Genomic DNA, 21,077 nt, shown 5'->3' on the forward strand with positions numbered 1-21,077 from the left:
TGATATCATAGAGACTGGTGGTCTCTCTGATGGTTCTGATGAGACCCTTGAGAGTTCAGTAACACTTGACTATAGAAAGAGTCCCTGAATGCAGGCAGAATAGGAAGCTTAGGTCAGGGTTGGGGGAACCTGTGTACTCCAAAATATGGCTCAGAAGAGGCCAGATTATGTTTCCTACCTTTCTTCTATCTTTCTTTCCTTGGGGGAAGTTCAAGGGACCCCTGGAGATAGCAGCCTGGTGGGAACCCAGCGAGTGTCTCGATGTTAAGACTGGAAGGATCCTTTAGCATCTCTTTCCCAAACTGAAGGGTCCCAGGGTAGGCAATGACTTGTTTGTGGCCTCGTGATCTACATCTTTGATGTAGCTTCAGGTTGTATATTAGAAACAACCCAACTGTGCCCCCGCTTTCTGTGGCTCTCTGGCACTTGGAGAGCTTCTGGCATGGTCTGAGGTGGTCTCCAGCCACAGGATCTGTCTATAGCTGAACCTTGTCTGAATGTTCTTGCCTAGCCCTCCACCTCACTGGTCTCTGGCTGGGAGGCAGGTCTTTGTTTCTGCAGTCTGAGGCAGGAGGCTGTCCCATCATATCTTGGACAATTAAAAAGAGGTTTAGAGGGTTGCTGTAAGACCCTCACCTGATGCCTGAAGCAGACCTTGCAAGCAGCAGCATTTCTGTCCCTCCACTCATCCAACCCTCTTACTGTGTGGGTCTCTTTCCCAGGCCCATTAGTACTGGGGCATGGGGCTGGGGTAAACATTAGCACACGGCTTCATTTATTCAATAGAAATTCTAACTGCATATCACTTTATCCTGGCCACTGAGACTGAGCACCTTATTCAACCTGTACCCTGTTCCTCATAGCAGTGGGAGAGAAAGGAGGCCCAGGTGGTCTACTGGGGTGTAGGACAGAAGGACTTGCCTTGTGCAGCAGTGGAAGCAGAGGGCTAGCCAGCCAGGGAAAAGCTGCCGCCTGGCCTGGAGAAATTGGAGGAGCATTGAGTACATGATTCGGAGTAAACAAGGGTGTGGCAGGCAGAGGGAAGGGTTGAGCTGGTGATACGGTGTTTGCATATTGTCTCTGTGTCATAGGCAGCATTGTGGGCAGTTAGGACGGTCATTCCAGCTGCAAAGCCTACAATGGTTGCCACTGGCACTTTAACTGAACACAGTTCCAGACCCATGGCTTTGACCTGGAAGAAAACAGGCATTGGTTTGGCAGGACAGTGAGTGCTGTGTGGGGAGGCTTGGGTCCTGTGTATGCATAATAGACAGAAAGTGGTGAGCAGCAAGCCCTTGACAAACTTCTGCTGGTAGGGGAATTGTGGCATCTGCTCAGAGCCAAGAGTGTAGGAGTTAATCTGACAGCAGGTAGGAATTGTTTGGCAAGGCAGAGATACAGAGTCAGGGAAGCCTGTTGGAAGATGCTTGGGATACCCATAGTCACAAGCCTGAAAAGAGAGATTAGATGGAGGGGGTCAGGGAAGAAAGCAGAAGAAACCATGAGGGGCATTGTGGGTGGGGAATACAGGAGAGAGATGGTCCTTGGCCTGTTCAAAGGGTACAGGTGAGAGAGAAGGCCAAGGGATTAAGGTTGGTGATACATTCCAGAAGAGAAGTAGGGTACCTGGCTGGCTCTGCCTGCCCAGCAGATTGGCACTGGGCCTTAGTCACTAGTATCTGAGCCAAGCCAGAGAGACTCTTGGGACTTATAGGCTCGGCTTTGGGAGTAAGCATGGGGACTTCTTTTTAACTTCCCGGGCAAAAAGGACCTCCCTGGGAGAAAGTTCTAGAAGGATGAAACTTGCAGGTGTCACTCCTTCCCTGTGTCATCTGCTTCCCCCCTGCCCCACCATGCTTCTGGTGGCCTGTACAGCACAGCTTCCAAGAGTTAGCTCATCCCACAAAGACCCTCTGCCCCACCTCCACGCGATAAGGGTAGCTGATGGAAGTGCTGTACCAACATCTCCGGGCCCTGATCCTGCCTGCCTGATGAGAGGTTCTGAGCAGGGCAGGCACAGGACTCAGAGCAGTTGAGGACAGAGCAATGGTGTGTGTGTGTGTGTGTGTGTGTGTGTGTGTGTGTGTGTGTGTGTGTGTGTGAAGGATTTGAGGAAGATGAGCCTCCCTCCTGGGATTACGGCTGCCTAGAGACGCTTGTGTATAGGTTTATTTTTCAGATTCTGTATGAGCTCTTTGAGGCAGGATATATATATATATATATATATATATATATATATATATATATATATATATATATATATATGCCTTTATTCCTTTGTGTGTGTGTGTGTGTGTGTGTGTGTGTGTGTGTGTGTGTATCTGTGCCATGTCACAAATGTAGATGTCAGAGGACCACTTGTAAGAGTCAGCTTTCTCTTTCTACCGTGGGGTTTTGGGGACCAAGCACAGGTTACTAGACATGGTGGCAAGCACCCTTACCTGCTGAATCGTCTCATCTCCCTGGGCTGAGATACTTAGGCAGGAAAGGGAGCAGACCCAGCAGTGAGGGAGGGAGGCAGTGGATCTGAGCCTCTGTGTTCCAGCGTTAGGTAGTATAGAACTTCCACCCCTCTGGTCCTCTCCACCCACGTGCCACTTTCAGAAAAGCCAGCCTGGGACTCCCCACCCCTGCTGATTTGTGTGACTAGAACTGGGTGGCGGGGTCTTGGGTTAGCTGTTGGAGGTCACTGCAGCCATTTGCTAGCTACTGTTTCCTGGAAGCAGGAGGGCCGAGGGTTGTTTCTCCAGCCTTTTGCTTCCAGACTCGCCATGTGCAGACAGGGTAGAGGAGTTCTTGGAGAGAGCAGGATGCTGCTTCGAGTTCCCCATCCCTCACTGGTCCCAGACTGCAGGCTGACTTGGGTTGTACCTTCTCACCTTAAGGCTCCTTCCCTGTTACTAGGATGCTTGGCTCCTGGGTCTGGATACAAAATTACGTGGTGCTGCTTCATGCTTTATGTGATGAACAGGTAATTTTGAGATCCGTGGGGGCACGGCGTCTGGCACCAATGCCACTTAGTGATGTAGGTACATCTGTCTAGGCTATTTTATAGTGGAGCAAACTGAGGGTCAGTACGTTTGTCTTGGGTAATCAGCAGGAGCAAGGCTTGAGCCCAGGACTCTGTCTTCTTGGGTCCCTGCTTCTTATTCTGTTCCAGACCACCTTGGAACAAGGATTTAGGTACCGAAGTGTAGACAGTCAAAGGGACTAAGCAAGTAGAGAGTTCTAGAACTAGATCTTGTAGCTCATGGGCAGCATGGGCAGATCTGACAGGTAATCCTCATTCAATGGGGGTGGCCTCTCCAGGCCCTGGAGTCTACTCTCCTTAGGTTCTGAAGGATTCTTCTTCCTGGTTGGGAGAACTTGCTGGGCCCTGGTCACTCTGGGGAGGAACATTGGCCTAGGTCAGGGACCCCAGAGAGCATGTGTGTTCAGATCCTATCTCTACATTCCTGGTTGAGCTGGAGAATGAGTTTCTGGCTTGAGGCCTGGGAACATTTTTGGCTTTTCTTTGTGGCTTGATCCTGGTGTAGAATCCTGTGTGGCCATCACTGTCCAAGTCTAGGAGCCCGCATGGGCTGCCTGAGCATTTGTCCAGTCTCAGAGTGTTGTGGTTTCCACACCTTGGGTAATTGTTTAGTTGAGTTGTTCTATCAGATCTTAATTTTCTTAAGGCAATAGACTATTTTAAAACAATTTTATGTGTAACTCTAAAGTACATTAATAAAACAAAGACAGGGCACCTTTGATTGGAATAAGACAAGGACCTTGAATCCTATGGGGCTGTCCTACTCTGTGACTTTCATGGGCTCCATATCTAGAAGGACTGAAATGGAGGTGCGGGGGGCGGGAGGAGAGGACACGGGATTAAGCCATGGAACCGCTGAGGGCAGGCCAGCCTTGCCACACCCTATAATTAGAATAGAAAGTGGTGCCGGGTGCAGATAGATTCTTGGCTGTACACAGGAAGGACAGATGTGACTGGGGATGGTGAGGATTAGAGTTGAGGAGGGTGCCAGGTGGGAGACTGTGAAGACAGTACATCCTCTGAGATGAGATGACATCTTCTTCCTGAAGTGGCTTGCCCAGAGCAAGTGGCACTGTGCCTTGGGGAGGTAAAGCCCATCTTTGGGGATACAAGGACCTAGAACCTGTGACCCTGTGAAGAGAATAGCAGTTGGTGGCTTGGCTGGGCCAGATTTTGTCACCTGGGGACACTGGTATTGTGGTCTTGAGCAGGTTCCTCCTAGGTCTGGTTACTTTTGTGTCTCCAGTCTGGGTTATCACCACCCTTTCTTGGCCTGGATCTCAGTGTGACAGCTGGGGCCTTACTCAATTGACCAGATGCCCAGGATGATGGGTTGCCTATGGTGTCCAAGGGATTATTGATAATTCTGGCCAAGAACAGTGACTTCCACATAATTTCTTGGGCTTCCTAGGTGCTTCTAGTGGTTAGCGTGTCCTTCCCCCCCCCCCATTGCTGTGAGAACTGAGCTATTTGAGGCCAGGAGAGATGCACCATATCCCTAGTTTGTTCTCATGGGTCTCCATCACAGTGTTAGTAACAGAGAATGGTGGATTTGTGCAAACCCTTTGGTCCTGCTGCCAGAGTAGTTAAGTCAAGGTAGAGAATTCTGGAGCATCACCAAACCCGCCTTTCCTGCTCATCCCTTACCTCATCTGCAGAGGGCCCAGGTGCACACATCTGTTTGGCATGGAAATGACCAAGCACAGTTGCTAGATCTCTAACATTAGTGACAGGCATCACTAATAAATCATAGCTCTCGTCTCTCCTGAACTCAGATGAGGGCTCATAATCTTTTTCTCCACAGCTCTCCAGCAGCAATGGCAAATGATGAGCTGGCATCCAGCAGCCATTTTTCTCCGTGGCATTTATTCTTTTGCGCTTGCGTGCACTTAGTAAAACATTAACTGAGTTGCTCTTAGGAGCCAAACACGGCTCAGTGCAAGGAATAGGCATGTTCTCCATCTTTGGGCAGTTGTGAATAGTATTTAGAGATGTGGGTGGCTGGGGACCACAGAATGCAGAAAACTGGAGACCAGAGTTTTCTCCAGGAGTCCACACGAGCCAGGATAAAAAAAAAATTCAGAGTGTTTCAGAGGTAGCAGGATGCTTCGTGCTGCATGGGTCCCAGCCAGTGAAGTCTCTTGTGTACCCTGTGCTTAATGGTGCCAGCAGTAAATGACAACAGTGGATAAAGCCTGGACCCAAACAGCCTGCCTAACCTGCCATGCTTTCTTTTCCTAGGAGCAAGGGCTGAAGGCCAACAACTCCAAAGAGTTGAGCATGTGCTTCACAGAGGTGAGTGGCTTGGCTGGGCCAGATTTTGTGGGGCGTAGTGGGGGGATGGGTACTTGAGGCTGGCCCAGAGGAGCCGTTCTTTAGGCAAGAGTTGAACTCAGAGCCCCTGGGTCAGCTGAACTTCCAACCCCACTTGGACCTGAATGAAAACTTAATTCTGTTGGGGTGGTAAAGGCCACAGCCAGAGCCCGTGGGTGTCTCCTTGCGGATGACAAATACCTGCTCCGAGCAGAGGCCTTCCCACAATCCCCTCTAAGGCAAATGGCGTGAGCACTTGCTCGGCTCTAGTTCTGTGGTGGTTACAGGGCATGGGAGGAGAGAAGGACCCAGACTCTTGAAGGAGCTCCCTTGCCCAGGACTGTAAGAGTGACTCAGACCCAGGATGATAACTTGGAGAGGGAAAGGGTGGTTCAAGAGTCTGTCAGATGTGCAGGGATAGGGATTTGGGCAGGAAGATGTCCTATCAATCAGGAGCAGGGAGAAAGTGGCCTTCTTCCTTCCCTATCAATAATCCAAAGACCCTTATGGACTCCAAAGCCCTATTTCTTTAGAATCTTTTGTGTTTGTTTACTGCTTTGGAAATAGGATCTTACCTTATGATCCTCACTGGCTTTGAACTCACTTTGTACCCAAGGCTACCCCTTGAACTTACAGTTTTCCTGCTTCTGCCTCCTGAATGCTGGGATTACAAGCTTGTGCCGGGGTGCCTGTGTTCAGATGCCTTCCTGGGACACATACCCCCATTCCCAACATGGGGACTACTGGTCCATTTACTGAGGAATGCTGCCCATGGCCTTGAGGATTAGAAGAGACAAAACCCACCATTTGTCCTGTCTTGTCCAGTTCCCTGGAGGCACCGCTCTGCCCTCGGAGTGTAGGGGAGGCAAAAGAGGGGATCTGTATGGTGAGAGGGGCAAGGCCAGAGAAGACAATTTTCTGTGTCCATTTCTTTGACTGACCACAGCCCTCCTGATGGGTTTCTGTTGTTTTCTTCATATGTGTCTCCTCCTCTGCCATGGATCAGCTCACAACAAACATCAGTCCAGGGAGTAAAAAGGTGATCAGACTGAACTCGGGCTCCAGCAGGGCCAGACTGTCGGCTGCCTTGACGGTACTCCCACTCCTGATGCTGACCTTGGCCTTGTAGGCCTTTGGAACCCAGCGCAAAAGTTCTGCAAGCAACCCAGATGTGATTCCCGCCTGACAAAATGGAAACACACACACACACACACACACACACACACACACACACACACACACCACACCACACCACACTTACACTCCCTTTGCAAAAAAAAAAAAAAAAAGAAACAAAACAGATTTTTTTTTCCTACATTGTCTCTGAACCTCTCTCCTCCCAAGTTTCTTCTTTGGAGAATTTTTCTAAACCAAACAGACAAGGCAGGTGGGCAGCCTGAAGCCTGCCCAGAGGTCCCCTGCAAGGGACACCCAGGGGCACCAAGGAAGGCTCAAGGCTCTGGAACGACTCTTTTCTCCTTCCTGGTGTTTTCTCTCGGGACCATATGACAGCCTGCTGTGGAAGGGACTTTGCTGTGCCTGGTGTGGACTGGAGCAAAAAACAATTGCAGCTGTTGATTGAGCTGCCTACTCTGTGGACCTACCTGCCCGGGGACTAGCAGAGAGTGTTGGTCAGCAAGGAAGCAGGGCTGGCCACAAGGACTTGTCGTCTCTTCCTCTTGGCTTCAAAGATGGAGACGGTTTGCTGCCACGCCCAGGTCTTCTGTGACTGAGTGGGTCTGAGTCTGGGGTGGGCACCTCTATGGCTGCTCCAGGCCACAGTGCCTGTAGCATACATAGATGGGGCTAGGAGCTGTTACAGGAGCAAGCTCCTCCAGAGAAGGAGCAAGCCTTGCTTGGCACCAGCTCCAAGATGCGCCTTCCTCCTTCATGCCAGGAATCTTGAAGTCAAAGAGAAATGATCTTCTGTTGGCTTTTTTTTTTGTGTGTGTGTGTGGGTCCATTTGGCGGGTCTCCCTCGGGGAGAAGGGTTGTTAAGTGGGGCTGGGGAGACCCTAGCTGGACATGGTTCCATAACACTCTGGCGGGCTCCCAAGCTTGCCCCTTCTCTCTTCTCCTTTTCCCCATGTTCTCTTTCCTCATTTCTGAGACGTTCATCCACTGTCTGTACATACTGGGCCTCCTTTCTCCACATGTGTGTATATCCATATACATATATCCTGTGATTTCTTCTTTCTTTCATTTTTTTTTAAAGAAACAAAACTATGGAAATAATACCCTACAGATGAGCGAAAATGTATTATTGTAAAGTTTATTTTTTTTAATAATGTTGTCTATGATGGGAAGGAAGGTACCAGGTCCCCTGAGCTCTGGTCCAGTTGGGCTGATGGGGCTGTGGCCGGGGACTCCCGATTGCATTCATTCTTAACCAAGCTCCAATAAATGTACTAGGAAGCGAGTTGCCTTCTGCCTCACTCGTGAGTGGCTTCGCCTGTGCTTTGTTCTTGGCTGAGTACCACCTACTGAATGCTTGCTTACCTGAGGGTCTTGCTCAGCTGGCGGGTGTTTGTATATATTTGTATATGTGGACTGGCATGTGTGCATGTATCAGTGGGTCTGGTCCACATGTTCTGTGGGTGACAGATGGAACTCACATAGGATATTTTTTTTTTTTTTTTTTGACTTGGTGGGTCTGAGGTGTGTGGCTGTGTTGAGTCTGTGGTCTCAACATGAACATCTCAGAAATGAGGAAAGAGAACATGGGAAAATGAGTCTTTTGCCTCACCTTCCTAGTCAGCGCTGACGTCAGCTGCTCTAAGACTAGAAGAGAGCTGAGACAGAAGTGGGGTGGGAGAATTGAGAGGGACACCCTGTCACCAACCCTGCTTATGATTTTGTTTTTAAGCAGCCTGGGTGGCCCTGTCCACCTTATAGATCATGGGGTGGGGTCTCCTTAGGACTTCTGGTCTACTTGAAGTGTGTGATTGGAACTTTAATCTTTGAGTCTCACCATAGAATGAAGGTAATTCTTAGTGTTTGGGGGTGGTGGTGCAAAGATCAAGCAGTTTTTTTCCTTTTCTCCATCCTGTTCTTCCATCTCTTCCATTTGCCACACAGACCCTAGTTGGATACTGGGACTGCATACACACACACACACACACACACACACACACACACACACACACATATATATAATATATATACATCACATATATACATAAACATCACATATACATATATATCACATATATACATTATATACATATACATCATATATATACATGTGCATATGCATACACACACACACATATATATATACACATATATACACACACACACACACACACACACACACACACACACACACACAGACATACACATGTATATGCACGAGTTGGGTAGAATGGAGAGGCAAAGTCTGGCCTACATCTTTAGGGTTGCCTGTGATCCTGCCTCGTCACCCTATTGGGTGATATCATTTTTCAGTTTCTCAGTCCTGGTTCTGCTCAGATGGCTCTTACTGATTGTACACATGTTAGTAACATCTGTTCACAATGGTGACATTGGCATGTTATGCTCCAGCTGTCCGCCTGGAGGAAGGACAGTGAGCCAGCCAGCCCTCTTCCCAGTCACCTCTGCCTTACTGTGCTGGTCACTTGAGAATACATGGTTCTTGTGACCGGCAAAGACTACATAGGTTTGGACAGGGTTTCCTGGGAGCTCACAGAATTGGAAGGGGATCGAAAGAAGGCTGGAGAAGAAAGTAGAGAACACCTAAGGAACACTAGGGCCTAGAAATTGAGATTTCGGCTGGGGACAGACATAGGTGAACTGACCATAGGACCAGGAGCAGGCTGAAGGGATCCACAAAGAACATTTTAAGTTGCTTTGAGGTTATTTGGTGACTGATGTTCCTGTGTGCTTACTTCAGTCATTAGACATTATGACAGTAGCTTCCTTAGCCACTGGCTTTTGAACATTCCTCATCCAGGGAATGTGTCTGTCTGCCGGCTTTCCATAGCTCATGTTCCCTATTCCAAGACTTTGGCAAGTCTGAAGCCATGTCTCAGTGCTCTTCACTTGCTGGAGGAACATCTGTCATGGGTGGTTATGTTCAGACAAGAGCCTGGAGATCAGCTTCCTGCTGGCTCTTGCCTCTGGGTCTCCTTTCCTTACAGCAGGTAGACCAGGCCAGGATGACGGTCTAAGGAAGCCTGAAGTGGGGGTCTGAGGAGGTCCAACGTTCTGGACATCATGGGAGCGGTACTACTTATCTCACTCTGACCTTGTGGTAATCTTCACAGCTGGGTCTCTCCCTTATGTTGAGAATAGTCACAGGGGCATTGTCTCAGTTCCTGAGTCCTTAAACCCTGCATTTGAAGGAAAAATAGAAACAGGTTTCCCAGGGATGGGCTTGAGCCTGATTTTACTGTTGTTTCCAGAAAACAAGCTTTGCACATTATCCTTAGGCCCAGATGTGTCGAAAAGACCCCACTCTGACACTAGTAAGCCGGGATTATACCCTTGTGTCATCCCTAGGCTCTCACTAAGGAGAGCCTGGTCATTGAGATGCCTGCTGATCTCTGAAGCTCGTGGTTTGACACACCACTTGCTATAGCTTGGCTTTGCTCCAAAGCTGCTCCATTGTGTGTGTGCATGTGAGTGTGCATGGTGTATACTTTGGTTTCTAGCTATGGACTGCCAATTACCCAAATGAGATAGACTTTCCTTTGCTCCTAGAAGAGCAAAGTTTCAGGCTTGCCTCCTAGCTGGAGAAATTCTTGGAACTGAAATTTCTAATTTGTGGAGTGAACTTAAGCAGCCCCTACCAAGTGGGTTAGGATGCCAGGGGATAAAACCACACATTCCATGTTAATACAAGTGAATGTATTCATGGCCTGTTTTCCACTCTTATGGGTCTCCATGGGGGTTGATGTTCATCTTCTAAAAATGATTAAATTTTAAAGGAAATGTCAAAGCCATTTGAAACCAACAGTGACAAATAAGACAGGTGATATTCTTTGTGGTAGGTCTAAGCAGCGAGAAGCTGCCTTTTGGTCACTTATGGGAAATCTTGTCATCTTGTTCAACCTTGGTAGCCTCACCTACAAAGTTATATTAGACAAGCACTCGAGTCGTCCTTCTCAACTTTAAATGAGCTCTGAGAGAGAGGGCAAAGGTTCAGAGATGGGCAGAGATGGACAGAAGCCAGCTCTAAGGCTGGTGCTAAGCAGTCAGCTTGGTTTTCCTGACTAGTGTGCCTACCACTCCTTGAGGCACGCTTCCAGTGTTCTGGACAAGGACTGCATGTCCAGTTTGCTGAGATATGGCTTGAAATTTTTCAATGCTGATGTTTTCTGAAAACCAAGCCATACTACTTTGAGTGTCTCCTATATTAAAATAGGTAAGTAACCGAAAGGGCTTGGAGGTCTTGTCAAAGACATTGGCAAGGGGCTGGGGAGATGGATCATTGCTATAATGACTGCTGTGCATGTATAAGGACCTGAGTTCAGATCCCCAGCACCCACATTGATTGTATGTTGTGGTATAAATTTTTAACACATTGTTGAGGTTGGGAAGATAGTTGGATCCCTGAATCTTGCTGGCCAGATGGTTTGGCCAATCAGTGAGCACCATGTTTAGTAAGAAACTCTGTCTCAAAAGATAATGTGGAAAGTGATCAAGGAAGACATCACATTGACCTATGGCCTCCACACACATGTATTTACATGTACATGTACCCATATGTACATGTAAACACACATATACCACACACATGCGTACACATATACACAAGTACATAACAGAACACAAACTACACAGAGAGTCAACTCCTGAGAATGCCATTTACCACATCCCGTTTTTAATGCAAAGCAGAGGTTTTATCCTGTACCTCCCATGGCAGAAAAAGACAATCCTGCATTTTGAAAGGATCATAATAGGATTATTGAAAACAAAACCCAGAACAGTGAGGATATTTTGAAATATGCATATCTGAGAGATTTTACGAATGCTCATGTGTCCCTGTGCAAGATGCTATTTTGAAATTGTGTAAAACCATCCCTCCATCCGTCGAGACTCAGGCAGGTTCATGCCATGTTTCTATTGTATACACTGAAATAAAGATGTTTCTATCTTGTCGCAGATTTTGAAGAAGGTGAGTGGTAGGATTCAAACTCAAATTCAGGGGCTAGTACCAGAGGTGTGTTCCAACTGTCCCACCAGGCAGCCAGTTTGAATTGAATTGCTGCATAGATGACCTGTCTATGTTGGCTCATAGCTGCTCAGGTAGGGACAGTCACTTCCCTGGGCTTCTTGGTACCACCTTCTCTCCGTTTTCAACATCCTCATCATTTGTATGGGTAAGGGTACCAAACCACTGGCAGACAGAGAGCTGAGTGTACCTTGAGGAACCTGCAGGGCAGTGAGGAGGGACTTCTCCAGACAGTCTCATAAAATCAAGCATGGTGTACGTTTAAAAGAAGAGAGAAGGGAAAAAGGGCTGCCACTCAATGACAAAGAGCTGTGGCTTGAGGCCTTCCTGGTGGGCAGGGGAGGATGGAGCTGGGTAATCCACAGCAGCATCACCATCTCAAATTTCCTGGAGTAGATTAATGGCTTAGTTGGGAAATGGATTCTTGTGGGAAGATGGACCCTTTAGGAAAGAAACTGACCATCTGGGACCCTGCTTTCTTGACCTTTAGACTGTTCTTGTCTTGGGGGTCCGAAGGTTAAGAGGAGAGAGACGGAAAGTGATGTGATTTGGGGACTCAAAGTGATGTGATTCGAGTTCTAAATCTGTCACTGACCAACTAAGGTATCATGTCCAGTACCCTTGAATGGTCTCATATAGGAAATGATGATATCAAGCTGGCTTTCTAGGGATGGTCAGGATTACATGGGCTATTCTGTGTGCCTGCCATATAGTAGCCACGAAGCCACGTACTGTCTTACCCAGGGGTCAACATCCTGGGCCTCCCTGGTTCCCTCAGCGCCTGCCTTGATGCCCAGCCTTGTTTGCTTGGGGTCACCTTTGGAACTTTCCCCCCTCTTCCTTCTATAGCCTAAGAAGAAGAGACAGGGTACGATGGTCACTACACTCCAGGGCGCTGCTCTTGGAAGGCCTGCCAAGTGGAGTCGGGAAGGCAGGGGGAGTAGAGACAGCAGAGAGCAGACCTGCTTGCATTATTTGTAAATTACAGTTGATTTGATCTGAGAGTCACCAGGGATGGTGGCTGCAGAGCATCCAAATGTCATGCTCTCTGGAGTCCTTTGATTGGCTATCCCTCCTCCAAGCGTGAAGGTAGAGGACACGCAGCCGGGAACGTGCAGTAGCTCAGAACGGAGAACAGGAGGCATCGATTAGACGCAGAGCGGAGCTGCCGGAAAGGTCAGCACCTATGGGAGAGTGACTGCCATGTGGTTCCTCACCGAGCCCAAGGCAAGAATGGAGATGGCTTTACAAGACCATGGGCTCCCAGCAGTTCCCTGCAGGAAGGTAGCCTCTGGCTTCCAAATCCAGCTTCTGAGGCCTTGTCTGTGTGCTTTTTCTCAAGTCTGGCAAGAAGGTAAGGTCTAAAGACATCCAAAGAATATTTTGTCCTTTAGGAACCTAGAATGTTCTAGATTCGAACTTGAGTCGAATCTTGCCATCCATTGGCTAGTGACATTAGCTAAGCCAGTGAACTTGTGGGTTCCTTAATAGTTTCATTAGGTTGTGATAAATAAGATAGTTTTTAAATTTTATTTTTATTTTTTTGTACTGCAGCTTGAGCCTAGGGATTAATGCATGCTAGGCACTACATCTCTGAGTTATATTAATTAAAATTATTTTGAACCAGGTTAGGGACTCACTGAATTGCCTAGGTCGGCCATTTTGAACTTCCTCTCCACCTCGGCTTCCCAAGGAGCTGGGATTACTGGACTGTGCCACCAAGCTTGGCTAGCAATTTTGTTTTTCTCTGTGGGCCTTGCTATCTTGTCAGCTCTGTTGCTATAGCCCAACAGCTGTCACAGGCACGGTGTCAAAGACCAGACTAGGCTACGTGCCAATAAAACTTTATTTACAAAAACAGACACAGGCTCCCTTTGGTCCATGGGCTGTAGCTTGCCAATCCTATCATCTCAAGACATTTTCAGAGTGCAAAGCTGTCAATCCAAAGCAGCTGGAGCACAGAGTGCCTGGTGGGAGGCGAGGGTTGACAACTAGCCTGGGGAGGTGGAGGAAGAGTGGGAGGGGTCAGCTAGCATGGAAAGGGATGTGAATCCACTGGCATGTTGGCAATGGAAAAAGTGTGTGGGGGGAATGGTCCTATAGTGGGACCAGGGGTGCAAGTGGAAGAAACACAACAAAACAGGAGCATGGGGGGTGGCTGCACACAGCACTGTCAGGTTGTGCCCTTGCGCTGGAACATTGGTCCAGCTGGGTGAATGGGGCTAAAATCCAGCCACACTCAACTCATCCATCTGTGCACCTGCTCTGGGCCTCACGACAGGAAGACCATCATTCCCTCGTTTGCACGGAGGCTTCTGTATGTGCTGGCACAGGACCTACTGCCTACAGCAAGAGCAGCTGCCAGTTAGGGATTGGAGGGGAGACGAGATGCATGCTCAGAGATGGCTGCATGCATCTGCAGGACTCTCAGCAAGTCACTTACGCCTCCTGGACCCCACCTTTCTGGCTTGCAAAGGGAGAGAGCAGAGGGCTTGCTTGCTTGCCATGTTTCCTCCACCATGGGGCTCTGAATCTATGTCTCCAGTTGCTTCTGAACTCGCTGGTCTATTGCAAAACAACTTGCAAGGAGACAAAAATTCATCTTTCTTTCAGTAAATACTGACACTCTGCTTGGCTGTTTCAGTTTTTATTCCATGAGTCTTGAGCTCTAGACAGCTGCCACAGTGTTCACTGTAGGTAGAGGTGACAATCGTACATGTCACTGGCTGGCCTTGTCCTCCTCCTTCCGAGATGGCTTGACTCAGGAAGCCAACCCTGGGGGTTCCTGGAGCTGAGATCCCCCTGAGCCTTCTGAGGCTCCCCCTGCCCCCCGCCGGGAGAATGCACATATGAGTCTCCACCTTGGCCTGTACACTACCTAAAAGAGGTCACAAAGTCTCTGGCCTGTGGCCCACTCAGACAGAGAGCAGCCAATTCCCCTGACATCTCTGCAGGTAGATGCACAACCAGGGAGGTGAGCCTTCCAGTGTTGGAGCACCTGCAGCCCCAGGGAGGCTTCCAGGAAAAGCACCCCTTTGCTTTGTCCTCTGCTCTCTCTTTGTCCCTTGCTCACCAGCCACAGGAGGTTGACCATTAAAGCCAGAACACCTGCTTCCACCCCGTTCCATCTGAAAACCCACATCTGGCCTGGTTGGCTGAGCAGATCTCACAGGAGGACACCTGCTGGCTCTGTCCATCCTTTACGTGTATTCACCAAGGAAGATGAAAGGGCTTTCCGAGGGACCCCAGTGACCTGGAATTACTCATAATTCTCATTTTCTTAGAAAGCTGGCTGACGGTGAAGCCACTGCAGCAAGGGATCAGCACACAACACTGTTGGGACATGTCTTCATAGCATTTGGGGGATGCTGAACCGATTCTCTCTTTCCAATGGAGGTTTGACCTCATTGGCGGTTTGAAGTGGTCCAGGGACACTGCTCATTTATAACACTGATGACACCCTATTTAGCTCCTCAAATTTGCCTTTCTGTGTCTTACTGGGTGGATCTGGGGCAGGGACAAAAAGAGCCTGGGACAATCCGAGGAGTGTTGGTTGGTACATATAGCTAGCCTTGTTCGGAGGTCCTGCTGTGAATGCAAAGTTGGATATGGACGATCCCTGTGAGACTTGTGCTTCTTTGGGTCCTAGCTGGCAGGATAGTAACTTCATATCCCTCAGGCTCTGCCTCACTGAAGATGCGCCTTGCAATGAGCTCTACCCAGAGAGCAGGCCTAGCAACTTCCAGATACCTCTTAGGAAGTGCCTAAGACTCAGGCCCTGGGCCTTTCTGTGTGGACTCCAGTATCTCTAACTTCAAAATAGAATTTGACAGCGGCATGAATCATAGGACCGTCACCTTCTCTGCAACCAGTATGGTCGATTGATTGATTTTTGGCATCAAGGTGACTTGCTCCCAGGGACTCCCTGAACACGACTATCTCCCAGAGGGATTCCTCGGGGTCTCCTTGTCATTTGCAAGATGTTTGACTTGTATACCTTGCTAGCTGCTACCCCAGGCAGCCTTCCCCTTGCCTCTGTATCTGCTGTTGGCAGGCCAGGATACCAAATGCTTAGGCATTCCTTGTAAGGCTTAGCCCAGAGGTGCAGGATTGTGAGTATGCTGTATGATCAGGTCTCCCTTCATTACAAATTCAGCTCATCACAGACTCAGAGCAATGGTTCTCTTCCTGGACTTCCCCTTCCGTCTTGCTGCTGTAGACCTTTGTCTGCCTGGTTGTCCATGCGCTCCACTTTCTGCGGAAGGTGTTGCCATCAGCATTCTTAGCCCCCCCCCTCCCTTTTTTTGTCTTTTAAGTTTCTGCTTCAGGTCAGACTTCTTCTTCCTCTTGGCTGGCGAGGGGAGCATCTACCCAGAACCAGTTGCATTTTACTTCCCACTCAGCATCCCGGGAATCTTGCTTTCTGCCCATTGTTCAATCCTGCCCTTGGAGGGGAATGGAGTCAAAGGCAGAGTCCCACCAGGCACAGGTCAACATGGCAGGCCACTTGCTTCACCCATGCTTTCCCAGGGATCGCGACACGGTTATATCCAGTCTCCAGCCTCTTCATCTTTCACTCTGCAGCGTTTGCCCCTGTGTAAAAATCTGGGGCCAAACTTCAGAGATTTAGCTTGAATGAACTGGGAAGTTCTAGGGAGGCCCACATGAATGAATACAAGTGATCTCTGAGCCAGACCCAACCCTCACAACATCCTGTGAAGTCTCCTCAGCTCTGGTGACCTTGCTGACCTCTTCTCCAGCTGTCTTCCCTGTGCAGTTTGCTCCAACCAGACTTGTACTTGTTTGTGAGCATGCTGGGGACACTCATCTCCTGACCTTTGTGTGGCCATGCCATCCATCTAGTGGACTCATCTAGTCATGATGGTGACCTCCATCAATTCCTGCAGGTCCCACTCCGTGTCAGCTAAGAGGCCTTCTGTGTCCAGGACACCTCTCTTTTTCTCTGTCTCAGGATTTCCTATTCCTAATGCTTTTCTAGAGTACTCCTGCCCTTTGACAGACCATATATATATGTGTGCATGTGTGTTTATACACAGACCATGTATGCATATGTGTTTGTATTTATATGCAGGCATGCGCTGCTTAATGACAGGGTTGTGCTCTGAGAAATGTGGTGAGAGGCAGTTTCCTTGTATGAATGTCACAGAATGCTGGTACTAACCCCTACACAGTCTCAGTCACCAGTGGCCATGACCTCTGATACAATCAAGAGGTACAGTTAATTGGGAGCTGTGGGAAGCTGCTGCTGAAGCAACAGAGCATGCTATTTACAGTCGACTTTTTTTGTTTATCAGAAGGATATACTCTAAAATAATGATTAAAAACACAGCAAACATATAAGCCAGTAACAGTTGTTTAGTCTCATTTATCAAATATTATACACTGTGCATAGTTGTATGTTTTGCATTTGTATGTGACTAATGGTACAATAGGTTTGTTTATACCTCATCCACAAACGGGAGCAATGCATTGCCCTCTGGCATCATGACAGCTCTTGTCACTAGGAGGCAGGACTATCTTAGCTCACTGGAGACTCCTGGTACCTCCATTATCACATATCACATATCCATCATTGACTAACATCACCGTATAGTGCAAGACTGTGCTGTGTGTGTGCTTGTGTGTGTGTGTGTGTGTGTGTGTGTGTGTGTGTGTGTGTGTATGTCTTACCTTCTCCCACTAAAATGTAAGTTCCAAGAGGGCATTCTTATTATTTTCTTCCAAGATCTATGCTTAGCTCAGCTTCTGGGCTAGGAGTTCTTAGCAGAGAGAAGGGTTTCAGCCAACATTTGTTGCTTGACTGAAGGAAGGAAGGCACAGACAGATAGGGAATTGCAGTATAGTGCTCAGGCAGTGTGTTGAGAGGAGCAGGGATTCTGAACTAGCCTTTTTAAAAAACTATTGAAACCAGTCCAGAGTCGCTATCTCACCTCAGGCTAACACCAGGGCTAAACTAGGACTCTGGAGCCTATTTCCATTTTCTCCCGCCCTGAAAAACGGCTTTATCTTGTAGGTAGCTGCATGAAACCGTGCAGTCTCATAGAATATGATTAATGTGCTTAGCAAACTTTTCTTGTTCGTAGAACAAGGTGAACTTTTAAGTGTAGCCAGCAAAGCCCCATTGGTTTAGACTCAGGATAGGAATGAGGTTGGACCAGACTCTCCAGGGTGGGAGGATGTTCGCTGGTTCAGCCTTGGATACCTGTTTAGGCAAGGTCTACTGAGCTCTGCTGCCGAGAGCCTACATTACAATCAAGCTCTCAGCTACCCTATTTCCCTGCTCCATCCGTCTGACATAGCCTCACCTTCCTACTTAAAAAGACGAAACGAAACATCATGTTGCAGGCCAAAAACACGTCTCCCAGAGCATTCCAAATCCCCAAATGCAGGTGTTGCACTTGTCTCACATTGCGGCCATTTGCCTTAGTAAATGTACTGAGGGGTTAGTGCTGTGCACGGGCCTGGAAGGGTTACATTGCCAGTTGGGGAAGAGGGAAACAATTGGGTTTTATTTACTAATGACAATAGAAGGGGAGCACCAAGTCTTACTTGTTCAGGGTGTGCGATCGAGAAAGGCCATCAGCAGAGGGCTGCAGCACTTGGTAGAAATCACCTGGCCATTATAGCTGAGATCAACAGCTGCCTCTTGAAATGGAAAGGAAATAGACACCATCTCAGGAGGCCGATCAAAATGAAAGATTTCAACATGCCTGGCGAACAAACCAAACTTCATAAATAGACTCCTCGGGTGAACAGCCTCCTTATAATAATGATGCCCCTCTGACAATTGATAATGGGACATGCAGGGTGTCATTTTGGAGCCAAGTGTTGAGAGTCAGAGGCAATGATCTAAAACAAATCAGCAGAAGGAAATTTGGGGCTACTCTCCATGTTTTGATGATGAAGAGGAAGACGGGAAGCAGGGCATCAAGCTCCAGGTCTGTAGTTTTTTTTTATGCATTTATAGTTATGTTCTTGAATGTGTTTAGTGTGTGTAGGTGTGACACTGTGTTGTTCCCTACCTGGGGGGAGGGATCTAAAGGCTCTGCCTCCTACAGCTTAAAAGGCAGCTCCATGGGGTTGAGGGGACCACAGGTCTTTTTGGTCTCCTGCATGTCCCAGTGTGCGGTGAGGGAACAGTGATGGGCTGTGTGTGTGTAGCATTATGACTGTACACGGGAAGAAGTATCTTGGCGAAGATAAGAGAATGGGTAGAGTCCTTTACTCCTTTGCAATTCTTTGAACCAAAACTTGGGTTGCTTTGGGGGAAAGCTGATTGGCTAAAAGGTCAAAGGGAAGTGGCTGGAAAATGACTGGATCCCAGAACCCAGACCTGCTCCACCTGGCCATGCCATGACCCAGCTGTTTGTGGCCTGAGGTGACCATGACAACTATGATAGGGCCTGGTAGAGGTTGGGATGATCCACCCGCAGATCAATGTTGCTGTCTGTGTGCTTGTCCTTTTGTTTCAGGTGCAGCAGAGAACCTGCTAGTTTGGGCCACCTGCCTCGATGGCCCCTTCTGCAGTTAGTGGAGAATCTTGCTAAGTCTTTTGTCCTTAACTACTTGCACACGAACTCAGAGAGAAATCAAGGGGAGGGTGGCTGGAAAGACAGAAGCATCCTGAGGGGAGGCCTGTCCATCTCCCCACGCCCCAGTAGCTTCATTTTCCCCCCTGCACATGGCGGACACCTTGTAATAAACATGGATAGGATTGAGGACACCACATTCTTTCAGATGGGGTCCATGAGGTGTCTCTCCTTTGAGACATTCTAGGTATGGCCCTCAGTGCTGTTTGGAAGTGGCCATGTCTTTGCGTTGGGAACATGTACCAGTCCTGACAAGTTCCCTGGTGAAGTTGCATTTGTAGACGCCCCAGGAATCCCCACTCCTTAGAGATGGGCAAGACCTGCTGAGAAAGTTATATTCCAGGGGCTCAAGAAAAGAAAGATCCTGGTCACTTATCTTTTGGCTGCCTCAGTTTCCTCATTTGTCAAGTAAGTGGTTTGGGACAAAGAGTTCCAGGAAACTTGGAACGCATGGGTTGGGGAGTGAGAGCTGAGGGTGGCCAGCTAACCACGTAGACCAACTCAGTGTTGAAGTGACCTTAAAGTCTCAGTGTGTTACTCGTGACATGCACTTTGAAGAGCCGGGATGGGAATGGGCTAATAATATATGTGAAGCACCTGCTGCAGGGTCTGCTGTATGGCAGGCTCTTAAAACATAGCTTCTCTTCCGATTCTCTTTGGCATTTAATCTTTCACCGCCCACTCCTCTGTTCTGCTCAGTTGCTGAGTCAGTTCTGACCCCTGGGACGCCGAGCAGGGATTTATTAGCTGAACTCCCTCCATCGGTGTGTACCTGCCATCATCCCAGCTCCTACTCTTGGTCTTGCTGGGAGATGCTGTAAGTCATGGCCGTTTCCTGAAGGGTTGCACTACATGAAAATCCATTCTGTAGGACACTTTTCATTCCAGGCAGTGTCCCCTCCAATCTGATGTATGTGATGGCAGACTGAGCATGGGAAAGGCCATCATATTTGATGTCAGAACACCTTGGAGAAGACTGGGTTTCCCCTGTGTGATTTGATGCTGGGAAACCCAAATTAGACGTTGGTTCTAGAACTATAATGCCTTACCCAACCTCTAGTCACAATGCATTCTAGCTAGCTCCTTTGATTGCCCAGGACCGAGAGAGGACCACTCCAGAGACCTTGGATGACTCAGGTTTGTCTCTCTCTGCACACAACTAGGATGACTGTCTTATTTCCTGTTCACCAACACGAAGAGAGAGAACCCTTTCCGTCTGTCTCTGTCTCTCTGTCTCTGTCTCTGTCTCTCTCTCTCTCTCTCTCTCACACACACACACACACACAACTTCAAGTTCCTTGAGGCTGGGAATTGTGTCTTCCAACTTACGGCACCCATCATAAAACGTGAAGCATCTGAAATTTATGACATGCTTAAGAAGTGCTTGCTGAATCAAGAGATGGGTGAGTGAACAGGTGGCTAAAGAAAGCTTTTACTTCAGCTTTTCTGTGCAGGTCTCCTTTCCTTTCTGCTTTGTGGGTTTTGATCTTTTATCATCAGTGTAGTGCCCAGCTTGATGGCGCATGTCTGCAATTCTAGCACTTAGGAGACTGAGGCAGGAGGATCAAGAGGCCATCCTGGGCTACATAGCTACAGGTACCTACCTTTTGTTATAAACACCATTTTACAGCTTTTAGGAATGATGCGGGTAGGATGATTAATCTCGCCAACTTGACAGGATTTAGAATTGCCTAAGAAGAAGGCCCATGGGCGTGTCTGTGAGGATTTCCAAACAGGTTCGGCAGAGGAGGGAAGGCCCACTCTGAGTGTGGATAGCACCAACCAGTGGACTGGGGTCTCAGAATGAATCAAAAGGGGAATGTAGTGCCAGAACCTAGGCTTACTGATTGCAGACTCGATCTGACCAGCCGCCTCTCACCCCGACAACATGCCTTCCCACCGTGATGGGCTGTGCCTTCCTGGAACGGAAATAAACCACCCTCTTTAT

General features: G+C 48.3%; 1 protein-coding gene across 4 annotated transcripts in view; it reads left to right on the forward strand.

Annotated features, from left to right (window-relative positions):
* Gfra2 (GDNF family receptor alpha 2) overlaps positions 1-7,779 on the forward strand; it is a 100,067-nt gene extending 92,288 nt beyond the window's left edge. For all 4 annotated transcript variants that reach the window (XM_006989118.4, XM_006989119.4, XM_006989120.4 and 1 more), the window contains 2 exons: positions 5,273-5,326; positions 6,351-7,779. In XM_006989118.4, coding sequence (XP_006989180.1) covers positions 5,273-5,326; positions 6,351-6,473 — 177 coding nt within the window. In that variant the 3' untranslated portion in view covers positions 6,474-7,779. The remainder of the gene's footprint in view (positions 1-5,272; positions 5,327-6,350) is intronic.
* The last annotated feature ends 13,298 nt before the right edge of the window (positions 7,780-21,077 follow it).

Source organism: Peromyscus maniculatus, chromosome 9, assembly GCF_049852395.1.
Source record: "Peromyscus maniculatus bairdii isolate BWxNUB_F1_BW_parent chromosome 9, HU_Pman_BW_mat_3.1, whole genome shotgun sequence".
Taxonomy (NCBI): Eukaryota; Metazoa; Chordata; class Mammalia; order Rodentia; family Cricetidae; genus Peromyscus; species Peromyscus maniculatus.